This window comes from Anser brachyrhynchus (assembly GCF_964034855.1).
Source record: "Anser brachyrhynchus genome assembly, chromosome: 5".
In the NCBI taxonomy this organism is placed as follows: domain Eukaryota; kingdom Metazoa; phylum Chordata; class Aves; order Anseriformes; family Anatidae; genus Anser; species Anser brachyrhynchus.
Window position 1 is genome coordinate 30,641,307 of NC_137699.1, and position 24,596 is coordinate 30,665,902.

General features: G+C 45.2%; 1 protein-coding gene across 4 annotated transcripts in view; it reads right to left on the bottom strand.

Moving 5' to 3' along the window:
* Window positions 1-12,504: 12,504 nt before the first annotated feature.
* Window positions 12,505-24,596, bottom strand: part of DPF3 (double PHD fingers 3) — a 170,847-nt gene continuing 158,755 nt past the window's right edge. For all 4 annotated transcript variants that reach the window (XM_080596064.1, XM_080596063.1, XM_080596061.1 and 1 more), the window contains one exon: window positions 12,505-24,178. In XM_080596064.1, the coding sequence (XP_080452190.1) occupies window positions 24,108-24,178 (71 nt within the window). In that variant the 3' untranslated portion in view covers window positions 12,505-24,107. The remainder of the gene's footprint in view (window positions 24,179-24,596) is intronic.

The window sequence follows — 24,596 nt, forward strand, 5'->3', positions numbered from 1 at the left end:
TTCTTGGAATGAGGGAAAAAAGCAGAAATATTACTCCCCAAAATGCAATAGGTTATCGATAAACTAAATAAAAGCCTCAGCTAGTTTCACTATAATATTGGTGCTGTCCTTCCTGAGAGAAAAAAAAATAACGATGTTGTGAAGCTGGTGTTGACTGCAGTTCCAGAATGTATTATTAATTAAGCCCCATTTTATGGGGTCAGGCAAAAGGGAGTGTTGGTAAGTAAGATACGTAAAGGTTGATTTCTACCTTTGCGTCTCAGCTGCAGCCTTAGCATAGCCCAGCCGACTGCCACGTATGGGACACTGAATGCTGGTAAACCACAGCGAGTGCACTGCGGGGACGCCGATGCTCAGGGACTCGGCCTCCCAACAGCTCTGATTGCAACCAAATAACTTTCCTCCATGGGTAGAAGGTCATTTCTGGTCTGAAGCACTCTTCTTGTGCTTCCTTCCATGGTCCATCGTGTCTGAGCTGCTAACTCAGGGTCTAGGAGGAAAAGGCATTCAGGAACATTTGTTTTTCTTTAAAGGCATTCAAGAACATTTGGCTTTTTTTTAAGTGCCATTCCTCCTTCACCCACCCACCTCTGTTGGATCAGGGGAGATCTTCCACTAGGCTGGACAAAGCACTACTCTCCACTGCAGCTCAGCCAGGGAAGAAATGGCTCATCATCAGGTTAGGAAGCATTCATTTAACTGAGGTGTTGGTGAGTCTCAGCAAGTTCCTGACGAGAAAAATCACTTGTTCCTCTTCCACCACGGCTCACTCAATCCCTCCTCTCTGCTGAGCCCGGCTAACTCACTTCACAGTCACTCATGACTGAGCAATGATATGGAAAAATGTTGTATGTAATGGAAACCGTGACCTGTCAGCTCATGTGGGCTGGTGCCAAGGAGGCTTCTAATTATAGCCCGACATGTAAATACTCCTGGAAGATGATTGTACTTATTTGGACTACTGCAATATTAATTAAATACTTTGATTATTTTTGAAACATACTTTGGGAAGGAGGGGGAGAGGTTGTCAAGGGAATTAACCTTTTCACTGCTGAGAATAAGGTTGTTTTTCCTGGAAACTGTAGCAGAGGTTTAAATATGAAATTTCCCCCCTCGTTTTGTTTCTCCTCCTTTCTTTGGCATACTCATGTGAAGCTTCCCATCATCATCTGCTTGCCCTTGGTGTCCCCTGGCTCTGTGCTGGTGCCAAGTGCCCAGGATCCCCTCACCTGCCTCCTCGAGCAGGCAGAAGCCCGAAGGGGAGGGATGAGTGTTTCTGGCAGGGCACCAGGTGGATCTTGTCTGAGGCCAGAGTCCGCGGCTGCCTGACCTTCTGTGCTTGCGGTACTCCCAGTGGTGCCCATTTCTGGAAAGCCCAGAAACAAGATCCAGCTTCCAGCTCTTACCCTGGGTTTCCCAGCAGCTTCCAAGTACCGACACGGCATTGTGACGTTGCGTGTGAGAGGCACAGACCAAGAACAGGACTTGCAGAGAAACCAAGGGAAATGCTTTTGGCTTTTCTGTTCATGCAAGACACAAAGATGAGCTCCGCTGCAGGCTCTCTAGGCCTGATGAATGTTTCACAGAGGTGCTGGGCTTGCCGGGAGCTTGGGGCTGCCCTACAAGTGAGGCAGCTCAGGCGCAGGCAGGCTGCAAAAGGCACTGGGCTAAGGTGTTGCTGGGCAAAGCAGGCTTCCCAGCCAGGAGCTCGCTTCCAAGCAAGCCTCAGGCCACATTTCAGATGAGCTTCTTGTTACCTTTTGAACAAATATACGGGAGCTGCTGAGCTGTGGAGTCCAGCAACATCTCTGAGTGACTTTGGGGAGTTTCTCAGCAAGGTCGGTCCTTCATTTCAATAGAGCCAAAGCTTTGTGTAGAAGGAATCCTCCATGACAGTGTATGGCCTTGGGACAATCACATGTGTACATCATTTCAGCACGAACAACATGCTGTTCTTGTGCCATGCCTTGTAGCCATCGTGTGCCTCAGTTTCTCTCTACACAGAGTGCCTGGGAACCTCCTCACTCCATGGAGTGCCTTGCACACGAGCAGCACCAGAATAGCAGGCGGCATGGGAGGCCAACTCCTGCACTTCCAGGGATTTTGTGCCCTGTGGAGGCCCTGCACATTTACACATGGTCCAAACAGGCAACCGGCACCAGTCTGTCCTGGTTGTCAACATAACTGAGTGGAGCACCAAGGGTGCCTCTGTACGGCACATGACAGCTCTGCTTTACCCAGAAAACAAGAGAATACAACCCTGGTCTCCCCTTCATCTTTTCATTATGGTCTGCAGGGCTGGGGAGTCCTGTCTGCTGTCTGGGGTGGATGAGTAAGAGATGGCTGTGGGTCAGAACTGGCACTAATGCACTCTCAAGGACTTTTTGCAGCTGGGCAGTGCTGTTTTGAAGATGCAGGGGAAGGACAAGAGCTATTTCTGCCCAAGGAAGGCAGAAGATGTTAAATCAACATAATGAGAGCTGATGAGAAACAATAGAGGCATCGGGACAGCACAGAGAAAGGGAGAGTTATGAGACCTGGATGCTGTGGGCCTGAGGCACGAGGACATGCATGCTAATTTATCCTTGTCCCTGCAGCCCTGCAGGGGACCATGACTCCATAAAAGCAGTGCTGCTTGGAAAGGTGGTGCTGTGTCAATGCCAAACACCCCCCTGCAAGGGCTCTGGTGCCAGGGACCTCCAGCTGGGCCATGTGGGGACATTCCCCCCGCTCTGTGCCCTCGCAGGAGGCACAAGGCCTGGAGGCAGGCACCAGGAGACACTCCCTGAGAGGCAGCAGAAGCTCCCCCTGCAGATGGCAGCTCTGCAGATACCCCAGGAAACGAGCACAGAAGCACCCCCCAGCAATATCTTGAAGGTCTTGCTCCAGCCGCTTTCCCCGGGGTGTATTCCCTGCCGGTTGTGTGCTTGCCAGCCCCTCAAGGCACAGCAGACGTGTGGGTTCTTCATGCTCTGCGTATGAGTGAAAACGGGACAAAGCACAGGAAAGCAACACAGGCCAAAGACAAAAGCCTGAGCTCAGAAGGAGGTGAAGAAACAGTGAGATCACCAGCCATAAGCTCGGAGATGCTGTGCTAATCCTAAATGCCTGAAACGGGGAGGTGGAGGGGAGGAGAGGTTTCTCTGTGCCGCTCCTTTTCAAGGAACAGCGGCTTCAGTTCAACGGCCGGACTTGAAGTTAAAGGGTTACAGCTTCGCATGGAGGCAAATGAACACACAAATTGATCAAAGCTGCCATTTTTTACCAATAACTTGTTTGTTCAGGGGCACTCGCTGCTCTTCATTCTGATCATCTCGCTACATAATCACTGTCACCTCACCCTCACCAAGATCCTCTGCATGGATTTTTCCTTTCCGATCGCATTTCCGGGGACGATAAGAAAGTTGCAGCATAAATTAAACAAGGCGCCTGGAGACTCCAATTCAGAAACAGTGTAGATGAATTCATGAGTGAAGGGGGGAAGAAAGAGCAGAGCTAAATGCACTGCCTGCCTGATGGCTTCTCCCTGGCCGTGTTCACACCAATTAGCTGTAGCTGCACTGATAGGGTGGCCAGGAAGGCACCTTTGTGCACACATGCTAATTTGCTCGCGGGCTGCAGCGCACAATTAATAAAAGCGCCGCTCCACACATTCCTGAAAACAAAGAGCTAACGCCACAAGCATCAAGAGGCACAAAACCCCAAAGGAGCACGCACACGGCTGGATCAAACGCAAGCTGCGTTTTGGGGAGCTCTGCACTGCTCAGCCAGCCCTGGCAGCCAGGCTCACTGTGCACCACAAGTGCAGGAACCTCTGCTGCCGTCCCAAACTTTACGTTGCCGGTACCAAGCAAGCAGAGAGGAGAATAAACTTTTGAAGGCAGGAGAGAGTACAGGGGCCTTGAGTTTAAACCCAGGAGAAACAGGCCTTACACCAAGTCCTAATGTCAGTGCAAGATAGAGAGAGGGCAAGGAGAAATCCATCCTCATAATAAAATGCTGGATTTAGCTGTGGTGGATAGATGGAGAATCAGGTTGCTATTCCTCTACTCCCTCCCTGATCTTTCGCTGTTATTAGCTTAAATGTTGGGTTTTTTAAAGGACAGGAGCAAGCAGAAATTAAATGCTCACTCTCAAAATGAAGCTGACATGAGCCTCTGGCTTTGAGGATGGATTAGTTTTGAAGGCATAGTATGCACAAAATGAGGCTGGTGAAGGCTGGCAGTGAAATTCCCAGTAGGGACAGGTTCCTTTAAAACACAGATTAAACAGGGAGGAAATGCACAGCATATGAATATGAATTGGTACTGGGCCTTGCGTGGTCTCGCTTCATTTGATAAAGCACATTTCCTCATTGCATGTCAATTATTTACAGTGTTTAAATATGTATCATCAGACGAACATGCCAGCCCTGAAACAGATACACAGATGCACACACAAACTCACACGTGCACGTCGGCACCAAGGAAGGAGGCACACACAAGTCCGTCGGGCAGATAACAGGAGGACACTGCTGCGCTCAGCGAGCGGCAAGCATCAGGCACCCCTCCGCTGGGTCCCTGCCGCGTGTGTCCATGGCACTGCCCTGCAGAAGAGCTGCTTCTCCCCGGGATAATTGGGATGCAGGCTCTGCTCGGCACCGTGGGAATGTCGGCACCCGGCAGGAGTTGCGCGCCTCGCCAGTGCTGCTGCTAATCTCCGGTACGTGGAAATGCTTCTCTGTGAGGGAGTTATTATTCTGCCTTTCGTCTGCACGAGTTCACAGCAAAGGAAACGCAGGAGAGCTACATTTAAATGGGATAAAATCCCTGTGCCCAGCAACTCTCCGAAGTTAGTGTTATTAGTAAAGATGTTAGTTGTAAATATCGCACTGTTCCAGCCTCCACCATCGTATAAAACCCTGCTCTGATTTCTCCCGAAACAAAATAGTTTTCCTTATGTGATAGATTACTATTCTTACGTCTGTCCTTGGTTTCTGCTGCTGGTATATAGATGCCTTTCTGTGGCATGGGCTACCTCTGGAAACACTGAACTGTGGATATTTGGACAGGCCCAAGAGAAAAGTGTATCCACCTGAGCTTTACACTGTGTCTGTCCTCTGCCCCAGACTCCTCCCAGCTCGGGGAAGGTCCAGGACAACAGAGATGTTCACTGGTTTTAACTCTGGTTAAATGTTCCCAAAAGCACAGGTAGGCCTGGAGTAACAGGTAATGCTACCAAAGCATTACACTTTCAATAGCAACACTTCAGTAGGGAAACAGTTCTCTGGTCAGCTTCCTGTTCTCCTTGGGGACTGGAAGAGTGAAAGAAGAATTAAACATTTGTCCCAGCATAAAACCTGATGGGTCAGATTTTTGGCAGGTGTAAAACAGCAGATTTAATGGAGGTAATCCAATATGGACCAGCTGAGCACTTACCAGAGGAGCTGACCAAGGCAATTACATTTACCCTCCTGTATTCTTGGCCTCATGTCCTCTGTGAAATTTCCAAAAGACATTTTTATGTTTCAACTATAATATAAGAGATGATGCTCCATGAGCAGCAGACGAAATGAAGCATTTTTTGTATAGCTTTGTATTGCTTATTGGGATTCTCCAATGCCTTTAAGATGCAGGCTCTGATTGCAAATTTCCATTCAGCTGGGGCAATCATAATCTTTCTCCCTCATTCCCTAGTGTTTAATATGGTGTAATGTCATGCTGTGTCCTTTCATTTCAGAAGAGACTAACGAGAAGTTTCTCACTCTCTCTCCCTCCTCTGCTCATCTACGTGTTTTCATAAAAATTATAAGAGCCTAAGAACCATACGGTTTTATCATACCTAGCCCAAAATGACCAAGGAGTTTAGAAAGTATTCTTTGGAAGTCATTGATTTCATAACTGCAATTGGTCTTCTTTCCTAAATAATGGCTAAAAACATACAAGAAATGCAAAAGAAGTTATTAAATAACACTGGTAATATAGACTATCCCCACATTTGCTCCCAGAGAGATAGGGACATTCCATTTTACTCTGCCCTGCTACCACAACCTGAAGATGATGTGTTAGAGGGTGTCTCCGGATAGTTCGGGAAAGATTTTGAACTACAGCTCACCAGACAAAGCATACTTTCCCCGTCCCCTTAGTTTTGTTTTTAACTTCACAGACATCAAGACGGCTCAATTCATTTGCATCTGAATTTTGGTGCTGACAGCCAATACTGTCAGTACAACTCTAGGAAAGACGTTATTTCCTTCAACAGTGGCAGTAGCAGCTGCATGGGGAGCAGCCAACCCCCCTACCAGCTCAGCAAAACCAAGAAAATGTTGCACAGTGGGTACATGTAATTTGTGTAACTGAAGCAAAGCAGCATCCCACTATACAAATTACCCTGCAGTCAGGTAATCTTCCTTCCCCATCCCCATCCTGCAGTCTCTTCTGTCCCACTTTGCAGCCTGTTTGGCTTCCTCCTACTTACCCATTACCATCCCTCATTCCCACCCAGGCCCTCAGCTTCTCTTCACACCAGGAACCCGGTATCTCCATGGTGTCTATCCATCTCTCTCCTCTTCCAGCCACCTACCTATCACTCCCACTGGCAGAAAGATCTGTGGGAAGGGAAGACATTTAACTTGCTAAAATGGAAAGGGAGGAAGACATTTCAGCGATGGCCATCAGCTATCTGAGCAGCCTGCCAAAACACCCAAACAAAATAGTGGGAAAAAAAACAGTTGATGGAGAAACTTACCTAGAAGCTGAAGCCATTGGTTTCATACAGCAGCAAGATGACAGCTGCACGTAGCATCTCAGAACAGGAGGCCTTGGCTGTGGCTGAGCACTCAAGCTATCCACACAGGTGGCCCTAATTCCAACCACAGTCCTAATGCAGTATTACTGGGTGAAAATTATCTAAGAAATAGCAACAGCGGCAGCATTTACGCTTAAAATTCTGTGCAGTTACTGGCACATTAGGTGTGGAGCCAACATGCATCTCTGTCTACGTCTGTCTCTGTTAACATACATCTCTGTCTGTGCTCAGAGCCTGCAAACAGCTGGGACGTGCCCATGTGTTGCACTGACATCTGTCCACAGCTACCACCTTCAGCTGAAGAAGCCCAGCTCTCGTTCACAAATAATTGCCTGACCAGCTGCTGGCAGGCTTTGTGAAAAGGACTCAGAAAGGTCACAAACAGAGCGAATGCAGAGCCCGCATTTGTAGTGCCCAGCACCTGAGCTATACAGACTCCTCCAGGCCTCTTACTAGGGGCATAACTCCCCTGCCCAGGGCGGTAACATGGCCGCCATGTGCTCGCCTCTCCCATTCCTTGTGTAACGTATGGAGGCAGGGTGGGACGATGAGCTTTACTGGCAGAGGTGCCACAGGAGGGTGGCCCTGGGGCTCCCAGCACCACCCTGGGCCATGCCGTCCCCTCCCCATGGAGCAGGGGCTGGAGGAGCCCCAGGAAGACACAGAAGGGAGGCATGGAGCTTCTTGACACGATGTGTGGCTCGTGTGGTGACCCACACCAAGGGAGGTTAGTCCATGGTGGGAAGAGCTGCTACCTTCTCATTTCTCCCCGGTGGAGCCTCCCTAGCAAAAAGAACGGGAAACATCCACCAGAGTGAAATGCGACCTCTGCTTTTCTTCTCACCAGTCTGAACTTTGCTTGGTTCAGACTAGCTTGATCTCCTTGGTGGCCTTTTTTTCTTTCTACTTTCTTTTAAGATCACTCATTAGTCTCCCGCTGCTCAGGGGAGATGCCGTGGCTGCCCAGGCAGCGGGCAGGATCTCACGGTGTTTTCTGACGGGGTCAGGCTGCCCGGCAGGTCCCTGCCCGCTGCCTGCGTTTTGGGGAGGAGCCCACAGGCCCGAGGCTTTTCTGGGCAGAGCAGATGGAGACCCTTGCTGCCGAATCCCTCCCTCGGGCCTGGTACCTCCTGGACATGGTGCTGCCAGGGGCCGGCCATCTGAGCCGCACCAGGTGCTGCCCAGCAGCTCAGCCCACCTCGCAGGCTGTCGGAAGCGTGAGGGATTAAATACGCCGATGTGTGTGAGTCTTGTGTTTAAACAAACAATTCTCTCTGAATAACCGGCAGGCTTTTCCACATGAAGCAAGGCTGACACCTGACTCTTCGCCTGGCTTCTCCCGGGAGAACATTTTAATGAGGCCCACAGCTGTAATATCACACAGAGAACATTAACAATGCTAATTACCTAAAGTTTAGCCCATGAATACTCAACCAACCGTACCTTGGAGACGAATTGTTGTTTTGGCCCAAACGAAGCAATGATGGCTTGCAAAGCAAGTCAAGGCTTGTGAGAGCACCAGGCACAAGACACTGGGCACAAAGACCTGGCAAGGGAGCCTCTGCGGCAGAGCTGTTAAATAGAAGAGGTGCCTGGACAGAAGGCAAATCTGAGACTGCAGAGAGAAACTGCCTTGAGGTGGCCAAATCCCTCCTGAGGAAACGCGAAAGGTGTTGATAGGTCTCTCAGCATCGTCTCATACAGGATCTGTGCAGAGCGCAAGGTTGGGGGCGGGAGGGCGAGGAAAGGGGGGGTTTTGGAGGAATTCTTCTGCCAGGCAGCCGCAGCTGGCGCTGGCTGAGCCGTGCACGGCGCTGTGAGAAGCCAGCAGTCCACACAGACATGCAATGCGCGAGTGAGCGCTTGCCTGGAAGAGGTCCAGGGCCTCTGCTTCACGCCATATGCACAGTCATTCTGCAGCTCAAGGTCACTGCGGCGGTGCCCGGGCACGCTGGGATGACTGCTCTGAGCTGAACAGCTTTGCTCACTCAGGCTGCCCATGCCAGAGCTCGGTCTGCAACGCAGTAAACAGAGTGATGTGTACTTTGCTGCACGAAGCTTAGCTGTCACCTCTTCCTTTGGCTCCTTATCGCCAGCGCTGCAGGGTGATGATGTATGAGAAGGGCCGTCGTGCAGAGGAAGGGGAGGCTCAGTCCACCCAGGTGTCTCTCGGAGGGGGAACGTGAATTTTTAGCAGCCTGTGTTGCTCAGCTCTAATTGAGCACAAAAACATCACATGGCAGGCAATAGCCCATTAGCAACACTGTGTGCTGAGGGGCCTTTTAATTATTTTTGCGTTCCCAGAGGACTACAGAATGCTCTTCACAAGCATGGCGCGGGAATGCCAATTAGGTGGCCTCCAGCCCTACTAGACAAGGTCCGGTCACATCACCTTGCGTCACAGGCTGAACCCTGCCCTCCATTTTCTCCCCAAGTCTGCGGCTCTCTGCCGTGAAATATTTATTAAAGGGAGCTGCCGCCTGTCGCGAACGTCGAGTCCCCTGTCTCCTTGCCAAGGTCAGGCTGCCGGGGAGGTACTTTTGCTCTCCGTAGCTTCTCGGTGAGACTGACAGGTCTTTCTGCCGCTCAGCACCAGGCAGGCAGCCTCGGGGAGGAGGCTGGTTCCCTTTCTACAGATTCCTGCTTCCCGGGAATATGGTGGGCACGTAAAAAAAATTACTGAAGCAGAGATTGCAAAGCAGCGAGCTATTGCAGTATCAAAACACATATTTGCACTAGGGCCTTTTGGGAGTGCAAAATAAAAAGCCATTAAATCAATTTCTACTGTTGTGAAAGGCCTCCTTCAGTCTTTGCAGTCAGCCTCACAACTTCCTAGGAAGCTCCCACACTTAGAGATAAAATCCCGTCCCACACAAAGGGATGGGAGTTTCACCCTCGGCTTATGTGGTGCTAGCTTTCCACCCCCTGAATTTAGCTGTGGATTGCCGAGTTTAGACTTATTGTTTCATACATATTTTGTGCCAGGAAAATGCTGAAAGCTTCAACCACAAGCTGTTTGATAACCTTTTATCAGCTGTGCTAAATTAAATAAGCAGGCACAGCATCACTTGATCAAGAAGGAGTACAGTTAAGGTGTCGAAAAGATCTTCCTCCCCCAGTATGGGCACAAACTAAAGTGACAGGAAAACATGTCCAGGAATAGATATAAACTCTGCGGATACAACGTGAGAACCAAAGTAAAGCCGTATGGTGCTGGGTCACAGGGCCTGCTAGGGGATTCACTTTCCCTTACCGTGACCTCTGAAGGAAGCTTGGAGGCTAAAAGCACGTGAGAAGAAAGATGAGTGTAGGGCATGTACCCACAGTTGGGTTGTGTGCTGCAGGAATCCGGGTGCTTCTGGGGCTGGAGGTGAAGCTAGTTCGTGGTGGTGGCTGGTTCCTGGCAAACCTGCAGACCTGTCTCTTGTGCTTTGCCATCTCTCCTGCCAGCCCACAAGTCCCACTGCATTTATTCCTTGCATGGAAACTGCCCCATAGCTCCAACGCTTCCTGCCTGTCCCCTGTGCCTCTCCTTGCTCTCCTAAAGGCTACCATAGAATTATGCAAAGACATAAAAATGTCTTCACAATGTCTTCTGTTTCCTCTTCTTTTTCCCCCATGCTAGTAATTCCTAACATTTTACTTGCTATTGTTGTGGGTTTTTTTGACACCTGCTCAGCCTTGACCTGTCATTTTCTCAGATTAGCAATGCCGCCAAGATCATTTTCCTGTGCAGTGATGGCTGATCTAGAGCCCCTCATTATGCATGTATAATTAGTTGTTGTTTTTTTTTTTCCCAGAAGCATTACTGTGCATTTATTGACAGTAGATTTCATCTGTCATTTTAAAACCCATTCACTGATTATCATGAAAAACTTCTGCAGCTCTTCACAATCACCTCTTGTTTTGAACCATTTTTCATTCTCAGTAAACTTTCCACCTCACTTTTCAACCTGTTTTTCCAAATCACTTGCAAATAGATATTAAAAAGTAAAAATAAAAAAGAAACTGTCCAGCTTAGATCTCTGGGAAATTTTCCTCCTCTGTGAAAACATATTGTTTGTTTTCACCTTTATACTTCACTGCTGCAACTACTCTATGTCTTTTATTGGAACTACCAAAGTGGCAATTAATTACACTGTTATTCAAAATAGTTGCATTGTAAAAAGTTCTAAGTGTAGAGAGACATTACAGAAATACAAATAACAGTAGACTCATTTTTAGGACTCAGCAGGCAAGATATATTTGTTTTGACCTGTGTTTCTATACTATCCTTTGCATTCCCATCACTAAATTTAGTCTTTCACTGTATGTCATGAGCAATTTATCTTTTTTTTTTTTCTAAACGTATCACCACTTCAGAGTTTATTAAGCCATTCCAGAGCCGATTGCTGATAAAATCCTCATCTGGATTCAAGATATTAACAGAAAGACTAACTCCTCAAGTCTCTGGCACCAAGGCAACGTATTGTCATAAATCCATAGGAAGCCAGATTTCATTAGTACCCTTGGTCATGGAACTAATCGTTTGCTCCTGCACTGGGCACCTGATCGTGGCTGTGGGCAGCACAAAAGCCATCGGCATTTTAATGTTGTTCCTTTGCTGTGCTTTACTTGATTTTTGTCTCAGGATTACGAGATGCTGGGGAGGTAAAACAGCTACTCAGAAGAAAACAGCTGCCAGAAGCACAGGCTTCTGTTTTTTTACTTTGAGACGTGCGTACCATGTAGAGTTAAAAAATAGTGCTTAGAATAATTTAAAGCAGAAATCTGTTACGTTCCTTCAAAATTACCCGTGCTTGGTTTAATAGATGCTGGATTAATTGCGTGCTGTCTGAGAGCTTTTGTTCCTCTCTGGAGTGGCTGTGGTCTGTGCCACAGAGGTGAATGCTACTCTACTGTATGGCAAATTTGACATTGAAGGGCTCTTTGTAGAAATAAGACTGCCATTCTCTCCCATTGTCCCTTTGATTAAACAGTGCCAGCAAAAGAGACAGTTTTGATGGTTGTTTTCGTATTATGGGCATCTGGGTACTAAGAATTGGGCTGAGATCACCAGATCACAAGCCGCTTTAGAGATGTCTGTTTGTGCACTCTGACCCCACAGTGATGTGATCCAGAAAAGTATTTGGACCAGCACATTTCATATAGGGGAAAAGAAAAACAATTTCTGGGACATGTGGTAAGGACCATTTGTTGCCTGCATGTGCAGCTGTTCTCCTCTACCTCTTTTCCTCTACCCAAACCCACAACTTCCTAGTACTTCTGAAATAATTCTGGGCTGAGGACACTTTTCCTCTTCTTTAACATCAACAGACTGCCAGTGACTTCCAAGGTACTTTGTGATAAAAATACAAGAAACCTAACATACTTCGCAGTGGACATGTTCATTAAAACTGCCCCCACTTACCAGGGCTTTTGTAGCTCCTCACGTCCATGAATCGCTGCTAAGTGTTGGCCCGGCATTCCCTTGGACACCTGGGACTTGTACAGCTTAGGCTTCGGTCTCAGGGACTGCATGAGTTTATAACAGATAGTGGACTAGGCTACTGACATCTTCTGATTGCTGAAGAAACTTTAACATACGGAGACCTTCTCCAGAGTTTGACTATCTCATTTTGTGAAGTACCAGAGCAAGCAGGAAAGATCTCAGAAAGCGAGCTCTCTCCCTGTCTTTCCACACATCTGTTTGGACATGCAACAAAGGATACAGGAGCATTTTTGCTTGTACTTTTAATTGTAGTGCTTTAATATAAAAAAAAAAGTACATACAAGTTCTAAACTCCTGTTTTCTGCAATCGTTTACACTTTTTCTAAGTTGCAACAGAATATTAGCTACGTAGGTAGTCAACACTGCTAACAAACTACAGTACAAGTTACTAATAACAGTACAAGATGCTTGGAATACATTCTTGCAGATGTGTATGAATACCAAAGAAATCCTGCAAAGTTGAGAGGTTCCAACACACGTTGCTCTCTTCTCTCAAACCTCCGTAGGATTTCACTCACGGTTTTCCTAACCATGAAAACACAGAAGGGCTGATCCTTGGCTGGTGCAAACTGGGGTAGCTCCTTTAGCACCCACAGAGCAATGTCAGTTGTCATGAGCGAAGGGTGTGATTCACTCTGTGCTCAGACAGGCTGGGGGGGAACATCACGCATGTCTCCACGTGTGACAAACCAATGGGCCTTCTTGATCAGTGCTGGCTTATAGCATTGAGCAACATGGTTTTTTTTGAGGGTTTCAAAACTGATCTGTTTCTGCTGGCAGAAGCCAGATCAGGACTACTTAAGAACAGTTGGGAGCACTCTGGATTCTCATACCGCTCTGTGCAAAGCTGTGCAAATCTCCCTCGAAAAGCGTCAAGTTTGAAGCGTAGGAACCCACCCCATCACCTCTCCTCCCCCACAAAAGGCTGGCAAAGCTATCAAGCACTTAAGAAAACTGAGTGTGAGATAAGAGGAGCAGAGGTCCTCCACACAAGCCATATCAAAACAAATCTCTACATACGCACATTGTAACAATACAGTCACTTCAGAGTTCAAAAGGAAGGTTCACATTTACAAAGGAGGGAAAGAGAAAAATAACACAAGAAGCTGTCCTTATGATTATGTTCTGGTTCCTAAACCTGTAACCTTGGTCTGTGGCCACCAAAAGTAAATGAATACCAAGCAGCATAGTGTAAACTCCAATTAGGCCTCACATGGGGAAGCAACAGGCAACCTGGAGGTAGTGTACATAGCTGAAAAGGAATTTGAAAAAAATGACAGGCATTTTTATACTACTCTTGTACATTTACACGATTGAAGACACTGTGACAAATGTGCTGCAGTGACATCGCTCTCTAGCCTTGTGAGCCCACCTCCTCGCCACCCCAGCTTCAGTCACAGAAGGGTGTTTTCTCTGAAGCAAGAGGGACGTCTGGGGTATTCATCAGGCAGCAAGTCTTATTTTCTCACTCAGTTGTTCTGGCTTGCATCTGTGCTTACCCTGTGACTAACAGGACAATCAGTTTCATCTGAGACTGACAGGTTTTTCTCACGAGCATTGATACAAAACCTCCTTATCACTATTGCCCTGAGCACCAATATTTCAATGGCACTCATCAGTCAGTAGCACCCCAGAACCCCTCCAGTCTATTCACTGACTGGTATTAGATTATTCTGCTGGGAAGCTGCGGGAGTTGGCAAACCCATGTCAAGGCCAGCTTTTTGATTCATCTGGACATTACAGAAAGACTGAATGCCAGTGGCTCCAGCTTGGAGCAAAGACACAAAAGTCAAGTTCTCTTCTGCTGCAAAGAGGACAAAAGGCTATTTAGGGGATACAGTAGTTGGCAGATTGTAGAAGACATGATGGTGGCTCAAGGTAAGAAAACTTTTTCAGCTGTACTGCCTTTTCACTGACTGATTTTCTATTCACATTAAGTTTTAACTATCCCTAATTTTCTCCAGCCATGTTGTCTTGGCACCACAGTCAACACATTACAAAAGTCACTACAATGCAGCCATGTATATGTAGGGGTACGTACAGCCAGGAGGTGGAGCAGGCTCCAGCCCACATTTTGTTGTTTCTGTAAGGGTAGATCCCAGCTAGGTGAAACAGATAACCTAGAGCATCGTCCATGTTGAAAAGAAGGCTGTGAGTATATAAACAGATAAAAACCTCAAAAACTAAACAGCAGGAATGGGCATTAATAGAACAGCCCCTGCTTTGCAGCTAACTAACCCAGGTGCTCTAAAATATCTCTCAGCTCAAATCATTTTACCTTGCAGAACATGCAGAAGAAAGAGGTGTTGTAAATGCAGGGAATGGCTGTGCTTTCTCAATATTGCCTAGAAACACCCGGTCTGCCTGCTCTTCTCTTGCCCCCTCCCTTTATAACAACAGCTCTTTTGCTTCAATGGCTAGCTGGTAAGACAAGACTATTTAATTACGAACAAACTCCAAGGTCAAGGTATTAGAAGACTGGAAACAGATACCCTGCTATTTTTCTAACAAACAATATATTGTACACCTAATTCTTCTCTGAATCGTCTCTCCAAGGAGCATAGCATCACAAGGGCAAGATTTCCATCTATCATGAGCTGGCACAACCAGTTCTAAGAATTAAAATGTAGATCAGGGCTCCCTCCAGTCTTTGTCTCCCGTGCCAAAAATGCTCCCTGCCCCCCAGAGACACCAGTTCTCTCTGAACATTTGTGTGAGATAGACACTTCTGCACTTGGAGCCCCAGGGTGGATCATCAATTGCTCTTACGCTGGTCACACACCAACCAGCAGGAACATTGTTTGTCTACTTCATGTATTTCTTAAACTATACACAAACTAAAATGTAAAGAAACTGTACCCCATACCCAAACTTAGCTATTAGACTAGGAAGGACTACAGGAATGTACTTACTTCTTCAGAAATTCCCCAAAGATCAAATTGGGATCTTCTCATGTTGTCGGATGTTTTTTCATCTTTAGGCTGTGTTAAGTTTTAGACCACAACTGTTGTATGTGTCACTGACCTTTCATTGAAAGGGATTTGCACGAGAAATAAACCCTGATGATTTCATCACTGCAGTATTGAGCATCATCGTGGGTAAGAGAGTCTCTGATGACTGAAAGAGCCTCTCAGGATCACTTGTCTGACACCTGGACTTCAGGACACTCTGGACCTTCCATGACCCTCATAAAACACCTTCATTTTTTTGCAGAGGGCTTCCAGGGACACACTGACAGCAAGAGCCAAGTCACAGAAATGGGTCATACAGTATCTTGATGGCTCTACTCATTCTGATGATGAGAAGCGGGGTAGGAAGAACCCAGCTGGACCCCAGAGCTCAAAGCTAGACATTGCATAAATACCTTTTCACTTCCAAACTGAGGAGACTTGATAGCAAAATCAATAAGGTACTGCAAATAAAAGTCCTCTGGTTACTTCTTGAAGCCATTTTTAAGGATAAAACAGTGCCAGATAAAGGAGCAAGCCTCTTAAGTCAGAACACAGTTCTTAGATGTTTAGCTCCCAAATTGAATTATACTTAAAAGAGGAAGGGAAGTAACCTAAAAGCCTTTACAGTCTATTTTTAAATGAGAGGATGTTTTTCATTTAATTCTCAATAACGCAATAACTTGAAAATAACTGAGGAAACCATGTACTCCCAGATGGTCTGTGTTCCGTGTGCTCTGGTGAAGCTGCTATGACTCCACCACATTAAAAAAAGACATACATTATTCTGTAGCAATTGTCCATGACACTGAGGCTTACAACATAAATATTGCAATACCTCATCCAGTTTCTGTATGACACACCATGTTTTATTGCAGTAATGTCTCATAATAGATGAAGGTGCTGCAGGGTCCTGTTTGGCCAATTGCTATAGGACCCTGGAGTGCACTATCATAAGGAGGGAATATCTCCCACAGGAAGGGAGTTAAGATGAGGTCTAGATGTCAGGAGAAATGGCTAAAGGCTTCGCAGACAATGCTGAGCAAATCTTTGCTGTGCCTCTTCCCCCACCGCCAGCCCCTCCATGCGGGGGGGGGGGGTTGTTTCCTCGCTGGCAGATAGCGCTGGATGCAAGGTAATGGAGCAAAGCCCTACTACGCGCAGCAGAATGCCTCTAAATCAAGAAGCCAGTGTTTTTCGCCAACGTGACAGATTGAAAAATGCTTCTGGTACTTCCATGAGTGGGTTACTAAGCAACACTTTGGCTTCCAGGGAGCAGCCGTGCTGGATGTGATCTCCTGCCATCAGCCTGACCACGTCCCCAGCTGCGCACCGGGGGAAGGAGGGCACGTGTGCCGGCAGCAGTGCCGCGTGGCTTCCCCCGTGCAGAACGGATTCCCTCAGGATGAGCTGGCACCACGGAGGGAAATATCCCAGGGGTGACCTCGGGACCACTCATGGCGTGGCTAAAAAGCAAAGATATTGTCAGGAGGTACCACTGGGAGGGAAGGCTTGCTTAGGAGGTTTGCATACCACTCGCTAAACCTACGGCGTATCCCTCGTGCAAACTTCCACTTCAGGCTGTTGTGGAATGAACGGAGCTGAAGAGGACTGACTCCAGGGACAGGTGCTAACAACAGGGGCTGGAGAAGATTTCCACATGAGGAGAGAGGGAGAGAGATCAAGAAGACTGGAACAGATTAGAAATGGAGAAGGGAGGTAAGCTCAGAGCCAAGTGAAGTGAGGCCTGATAAAACAGAGGAAAATCACGTGCTGTAGTTCACTGTTTGCTAATACAGCAATAAAGGGGTTACAGAAAATCAAAAGGGAGTATACTGGAAACTGAACAATCAAATCCAAACTCTATGGAGTTAGGGCGAAATTTACCCTGGTTGCTGACTGCTCCATAATCATCTGCTGCGGTGTCTCACTTTGCTTTGAAGCCTGTGACATGGCACCACCAGAACCAGGCTGAACCCAAACCCAAAGTAAACAGACCAGACTCGGCTGGGGCAGAAATGCCTATTTTCTCGTATGTGCTGGGTGTTCTCAACTAGCAAGATATACACATTTTTAAATAAAGACCAAAGACTAGGGCTACTTAGATTGGGCCTTTTTAAGACATGAGACCAGCCTCTTGGCTTAAAGTCAATCGAGGAATGGTGATTGAGAGAGCTGAGAAGCTGACCTAACATTTAGTGAATCTGTACCCTTTCATTTGTTAATAAAATCATGTTCCAAATATGACTGCAATTATATTGTAAGGGGTAATGCTTTTTCTTATTTTGTTAGAACGCTGACACGTCTTTAGCAAAACAAATAAGATATTCTCCCTCCTTCTTCTCTTTCAAGGTCAGTAACACTTGTTATAGGACTTCAGATCTACTTCTGGTAGGTGAGCCATATTTACAGCAATAACATTAACATGAAACACAAATATATATATATTTATATATACAACTAAAAGTCTTTCTAATTAAAATTAAATACTACAGCATCACACGGTAAGGCTCTACCAATGTATTAATGGGGATGTCACTATTTTGGGATCATTACTTGAGAATTTCAAAAGTGCATTAAAAAGCTGATGACATCACGGTTTTATCTGAGAAGCACTGTGATGTCACAGATTTAGCCTCCTTCTTTCCCCCCTTATGAATAATTGTGACAATGTTGAACAACCGTCAAATAAAGGTTCAATAGCGAAGATCCTAACTCAGCCTCCTCCACCCCCAGTTTTAGTTGATACTTTTCTTTGCAGCCACTTCTAGTGGAAAAAAAAAAAAAAAAAAAAGAAAAAAAAAAACAACCACGTCTGAAATGGCAGATGAGGAACAGGTGAAGCAATAGCTTAAAAAGTACACAAACTTCTGGTTCTTAGGAGATCTGACCGTCTAGCATAGATGACAATTTACTTGAATGCTCTCAAGCCTCTCTTACATCTGCAATTCAATGAAACAGATTATTCCTGGACCTGTCCCCGTTACTGCTGACCCAGGCTACGGTGCTGGAAGAAAGTCAGAGTAAACTAGAGGACTGTTGATCTCCGCTGCAGCGCAAAAAAGGAATGCCATCAAGGTAAAGAGGGAACATTTCTCCCTGCATTTTTAAAGAACATTTTATGACTACAGAAGAGTCTAAAAGAACAATTGTGTGACCTTAATGCTGAATTGGAATTCAGTCAGCATGTGAGTTTGATTCCCTGCAATGATGAAGGGTTTGTTAAACACTTCTAAAGGGGAGAGGTGAAAGTTGATGGTTCAGCTTGGACCTCCCTCTATCTCTGAATTGATCTAGACCCTTCGTATCAGCTTTGGTACTGACTTTCTCAATTCCAGAAATATATTTCAGAGAAGAAAAAAAATAGGATGAACAATGAAGGATATTCCATAACGAAGCTCAAATGAGAGAACACTTGGAAATTCCTCATACACTTGCGATAGCCTTCAAAAAAGTATGTGGGGGCACATCTCTTGTGCTACACTTCTAAAAGATGTGAAGGAAAGAGTACATTGGGCATAATGTTCCTATCTTTTCCTTTGATTTTGAGCAGATACTTCCCAATGTACCCCGATGACCATGAAAGAGACTTGTTCTTTATCACACAGAATACGAAGACTGAGAACTGCCCTTCTCTCACCTTGCCTTCTGAAACGCGGGGAGAGAGGGAACATTTCCTGACTCACTGTGGAGTTGAAACCTTGGGTTTGCTGCAATGCGCTGGACCAGATTGGTGACTAGACTGACGGGAGTCTGAAAGAAAACGTCAGGACCTGAAAAATCAGCAATTTTCCAGCATGAAGGGCTTTGTTGTTAACTTTATGCACACGCAGGGCAGTAAGCTGATCTGGAAACAGTAGCTTCTTCATTTCAAAATAACAGTACCAATGCATACCCTAAATGTGCAAGTGAATACTGTAGTATACTTCGCATTTTCACCCAGGGTGGCAGGAAGACATTGCAAACATTAATAAGCTATTGGCTTGATTCCCCAGCAGCAAAACACCTGGTGTTCTCACTGACATTTGTGAAATAAAGGGGTAAACACTAAAAAGTCTGTCCCTCCCCTGTTCCCCGGAGGAGCTGTTGTTTGCCATTCCTGCAGACATTCAGCTGAGTGCCTCGATGGGCAGCGGTGGTGGCACCTGGCAAAGGCTCCCGTGGTGCAGCTGGAGAGGCAGGACTGCAACACACCACTCCTTGGTCCAGAGTGGTGCCATGATCCCTGCTGGACGTGCTGATGGTTAGAAGCTATGGACGGGTACAATGAGATGAAAAGAGCAGCTCACTAAGTGGGGCACCTCTCCTGTCCGCCTGCTCCTCTCTTATTTTCACAAAAACGTGCAACTGCTTTACTGTTAACATTTCAGATGATTTCCTTTTGCCAACATGCAGTCTCCCACAACAAAAGTGACAACTCAATCCATCTTTAATTGCCTCCTCCATGACATTTGCATTTTTCTGTCCTCCTAGACTGGTGCCAAAGTGTTCCCAATGTATTCACTGTTGCTTTGTCCATTTTTTTATATCAGGAAAACATAAAACATTTTTCCCTTCTGCTCTAAAGACAGTTTTATAGACTAACAGTTGGCATTGCTAACTGATTGGGTAGACAGACAGACAAGATCAACCGATTAAAGATGTCTCACTAAGGAAATGTCTCTACTACTCGAGATTACCATTTGCTCTGTTTTATTTATCTTCTTTTAGATGTACCCAGTTGCATCATCTTAGAGGATTCTTATTCCATAGATGCTCCATAGATGCTAACTTTCTGTTAAGTAGATACTGTGGTTTTTTTTCTAATGCAAGGTCTTGATGTGTTGAAACACACAGTTTCAACTTTTCTGATATTTCCCCTATATTTTTTACATGAAATAATTTGCCAGATTGCACTTGGATATGTGAATAATTGTGGTCCCCTCAGAAGCACCTTTTTTTTTTTTTTTTTCGAAATAGTTATTCCACACAGAAAAATCATGCCCAGCTCTACCTGGAATTTCCTTGCACACAATGTACACCACTCCTCCAAGTGGCAAGCTTAATTAATATTCCTTTCTACCCCCATCCTGTCCTCACCTCCCAAATGACCCCTGTCAAAAGAGATGCTGTAGGTGTGAGGAACATGCACTAGCCCCACAGCACGGCACAGGGCAGGAGGCTCTTGCTTTGGGGCCGAATTTACTGAGCCCTTTTTAAAGAAAGGTGAGGAATAACAATTTCAAAGTTATTTTGAGTAATATTTGTTTCAGAACACACTTAACGGTGACTTTCCTAGCTCAAGGCGTGTCCTAAGGTATGTTTTCTCAAATGCTTCAGATGCAATCTGAAGACTGAGACCATTTCTCTGCCCCTTCTGGCTTCCAGAAAACTGGACAGCCCAGCATTCATGTGCTATGGAGGGAAAGCCAGAACCAAGCCATTGTTTCACACAATGCAGTCTGAATTGTTCATTCTCTGGAAAAGCCTGAGGTACCTAGCACCAACAGCTGCCATTGAGGGCATGAAGGACATAATGGAAGGAGGTAATGCACTATTTACTGCATTCATAAAGACAATTTTCTGTAGCTGACCTTTTTTAGGTTTACCCAAAATGGATTAAAAATGAGAAGGGTTTTGTGAATATGTTTAACATATTTTAAGGCCATTACCCAGACACAGCTTTATTTAAATACATCCCCTCGACTGGTAAACATCTGTTTTTATAATAAGGACAGGAAGAACAATTACATCATCTAGTCTAGCTTCCTCTACAACACAAGCCTTTTCCAGTCAGACATTCTTGTGATTAACTAAAATTGCATTTAATTAAAATATGTCTTCTGGGAAACTGCCCAGTCTTGATTTGAAGACTTTGAGGGATGCAGAATCTACCACCTCCTATGGTAGTTTGGCCTGATTTGTGCTAAAAAATAGCTTGCCTTGCCTACTCAGAAGAGTTTTGAAATATGTCAGAGTTTGATCACCCTGAGGACTGCCAACGAGCTCACACATGGAGTGTGAACTTCACCACAGAGGGGAGCAGGTACAGAGATGATTTACTGGGTACATCACTTTAAAAAAAAAAAAAAAAGGCAAAAACCAGAAATCCCAGCTATCCCCAGAGCAGATAAGGAGCACACCTTGAGTTTTGTCTCAGTTCGGTCTGCCAGGCTAAAGGGAAGACCAAGCTGCCTTCACTAGCAGCTTTCCCTGCTCACATATCTTTGTCAGTGCTCAGGAAAAACATCCCCTTGCTGCCCTGCCCACTGCATGACAAACATATACTTTCCAACAAATCCATTCCATTTTTAAAAGCTGATGGGACCTTACACTGATCTCCAACAATATTTTGCCACTGAAGATCTAGCCATCTATCCTTCTGTCATACCTCATTAGCGATGAAACTTCAGCAGTGCCACTAACGAATACTTACAACCATGAACAATGCTGTTCACTATAGTGTGGGAGGAGAAAATAGTCAGTGGTATGGATCACAAGGGCAAAACAGGAAAGCAGGTGTGCATGCAGAGCAGAGATCATTCAGCAATGTCTCCATCACAGGGACAGAGAGCACTGACCTGCACCAGCTGGTCCCACCAACAGCCCACAGAGGGCTACCAGAGATTTAGGTGATGCATCCAGGAGGATCACACCACCTCCTGATCATGTCCCTAGGACCACCCATCAAACCGGGTGACAGCAGACAGGGCGGTGGGAATGGCACAGAAATCTGAATGGGACCACAGGGATGGGCAGTTCCTCAAACTGTGAGTGAGGAAGATTCTTCGTTTGACATTTTTTTTAGAGCTTTGTCCAGCCATGTACCAGACACCTGTGGTGTCATGCAGGCCTGTGGACTCCCGCTTTGCACTCTCTGCATGTGATACTCAAATATCTTTGTACGCTCGGCTCACCCAGGGGGCAGTCACACAGAAACTAAGGTATTGAATGAATCCCAGGTAGCTAGCGCAGCTGCTCCAGAAGAAATTTGGTCCAATACGACTAGGATAAATACTTTCTAAACTCCTTTTCTAACAGATTAAAATACTCCCACTGAAGCCTGAAATTACTTCATGACAGCACATGGGAAAATCCAACAGCTGACATGGCTACTGTGCAAGCTACAAAATGTAAAAGGTGAAGAAACTATCTAAATAATGAGGAAAAGTGCATTAGGTCAGTAAAGTTCATTCTAACTAAGTGTAATTACCAGGAGAAGGAAGAAAAATTAGCTCACTGATATTCTTTCACAATGTCCTTTCAAGTGTTCAGGGACATTTAATTTTGCAGAAAAGTTTCAACCAATATAAATATCCCAAATATAATCTTCAGTGTCCTTACCTACTAGTACAGGCAACCTGAACCACATGCTGCTTGGGACTCTCATAACTTTATATTTTAATCCCACTTAAATCTATGCATAGAAAGTAATATACATCATATCCAGGAAAATGATCTTTCTGGGCTACTTGGCAGTCTGGGGACTTGCGTGTTTTTAACCTTAAAGATGCATCTGATAAAAAATGGTTAATATACTCACTTGTCCTCCTAGCAATGTTGTAAGTTATTCAAAGGGACTCAACTCTAAAAATATTTTTCCAATGATGCTCTTGCTTAATGTTTCTCCATTTCACATGTAGAGGTTTGTTTAAACAAAGTACAACTATTTCTATTTAAATTTTAAAATAACTATGAAAATCTTTCCTTCCACATTAGGTTCAGTAAATTACTCCTTTATCTAGAGCTTGGGAAGGTTTTTGCCAAATTATCATGTTTGTCAAAAAATGCAGTTGTATAGAATTGTGGGGCAAAATGATTAGAACATTCAGATAGATCCTGGTAACTATTTTGATTTAAAAAAAAAAAAAAGTACATCTTTTCCTGATTAGACAATTCCTAAAATAAAATTTCCATTTTCAATTGCAGAATATTTTAGTTTAGAAATTTTAAAAAATAATCAAAAGTGCTTCATATCACCCTAAACCAATGTTGCTCCTTTTTTTTTCAGCTTACTTTAGATGGCTCAGAAAACTGACACCTTCATTTTCTATGATCTACTTAAAATGACATTTTGCTTTCATTCAGTTTTCTGAGCTAAGTGGCAAGACAGTTAGATACATAACCATTCACTTTTTTTTTTGAGCAAAAAAAAATAAAATGATGAGTCTGAACTGTGTGATGGCACTGCAGTGGGACAGTGTGCATGAATATCCAAAAATACCAAACACGGTAGACTTTTCTAAGCATCTGTGTGTGTTCATAATGGTCCTGCTCTTCTGTCAGAAATACTAAAACCAGATGTCTAAAGATCTGCCAAAGCAAAGCATTTGATCCAAGGGAGAAAGTGTCACCCTCAAAAAATTTTGATCAGTGCTTCTCTCAGTGACAATGTGTTGTTCACAACCTGGCAAGTACTGAACTTACGCAATGCAAGGCCCCATATGAATACAGAGTGGTTGCACTAAAGAGATTTCCAGGCAAGCCCTTGAGGAGTAACTGGTGCTGCTCCCCAACAACGTACTCACCAATAAATCCTTGGGAGATATCTTACTATTTCTCCTTCAAGAAGACTAAACAGAAAGCACAAGGCCACACAAAACTGACTTCTCCATGTCAATATAACAACCCTCCCCCTTCTATAATGCATGTGAGCCCGTGACGGTAAGCAGCAACCATGCATAGCAGTGAAGAGATTTCATCGGGAGCATCAGGAAAGTACACGATCCTTCTAGTAGAGCCCAGGAGGTTCTGCATCAGTGACAGTGAATACGACAGATACCTCTTCCTGTACTTGAATGTCCATTCATTTTGATGTGGGTTGTGTCTTTGTGTTCTCGATGGGAAGTGTGTGCTGGTATGACAACATGAGGAGCAAAGTGTTTCTTGATTGCTGGAGCTCCTCAGGCCTGGAAACCAAAAGCTGATGCTCTTTCTCTGAGCAGCTCCCGGCACAAATGACAACTCCAACTCCCTGCAAATGAAGAAATCCTTCTTATGACACCAAATCCAGATACTCAGAGTTTATGTCAAGATTGGCTTGAATAGAATATCAAACATTCCTGACATTGGAATTGCCTGTATGTGTCTGAAGCAGGCTCTGGTGCCCTTGATGTCATGCATGTAGACCCTCTACACAGCTTAAAACACAGCTGGGATGTGCATTCCTGCTTATAGGTGTTTTATGTCTTAGTACATTCAATACACCACTTCCCAGCCAAACAGAAACCTTTACCTAATTATTAGCTCCATTTCGAATTTTTCCCTCCTGATTTTAGTTTCCCATTTATCAAAGTTACAAACATTTAGCTCCTGCATGCATGATTAATTTGTAATTATTCTTGTCTCACCCCTCATGTAAACTGCAGTCATTTGCACCCAGACATCTCCTT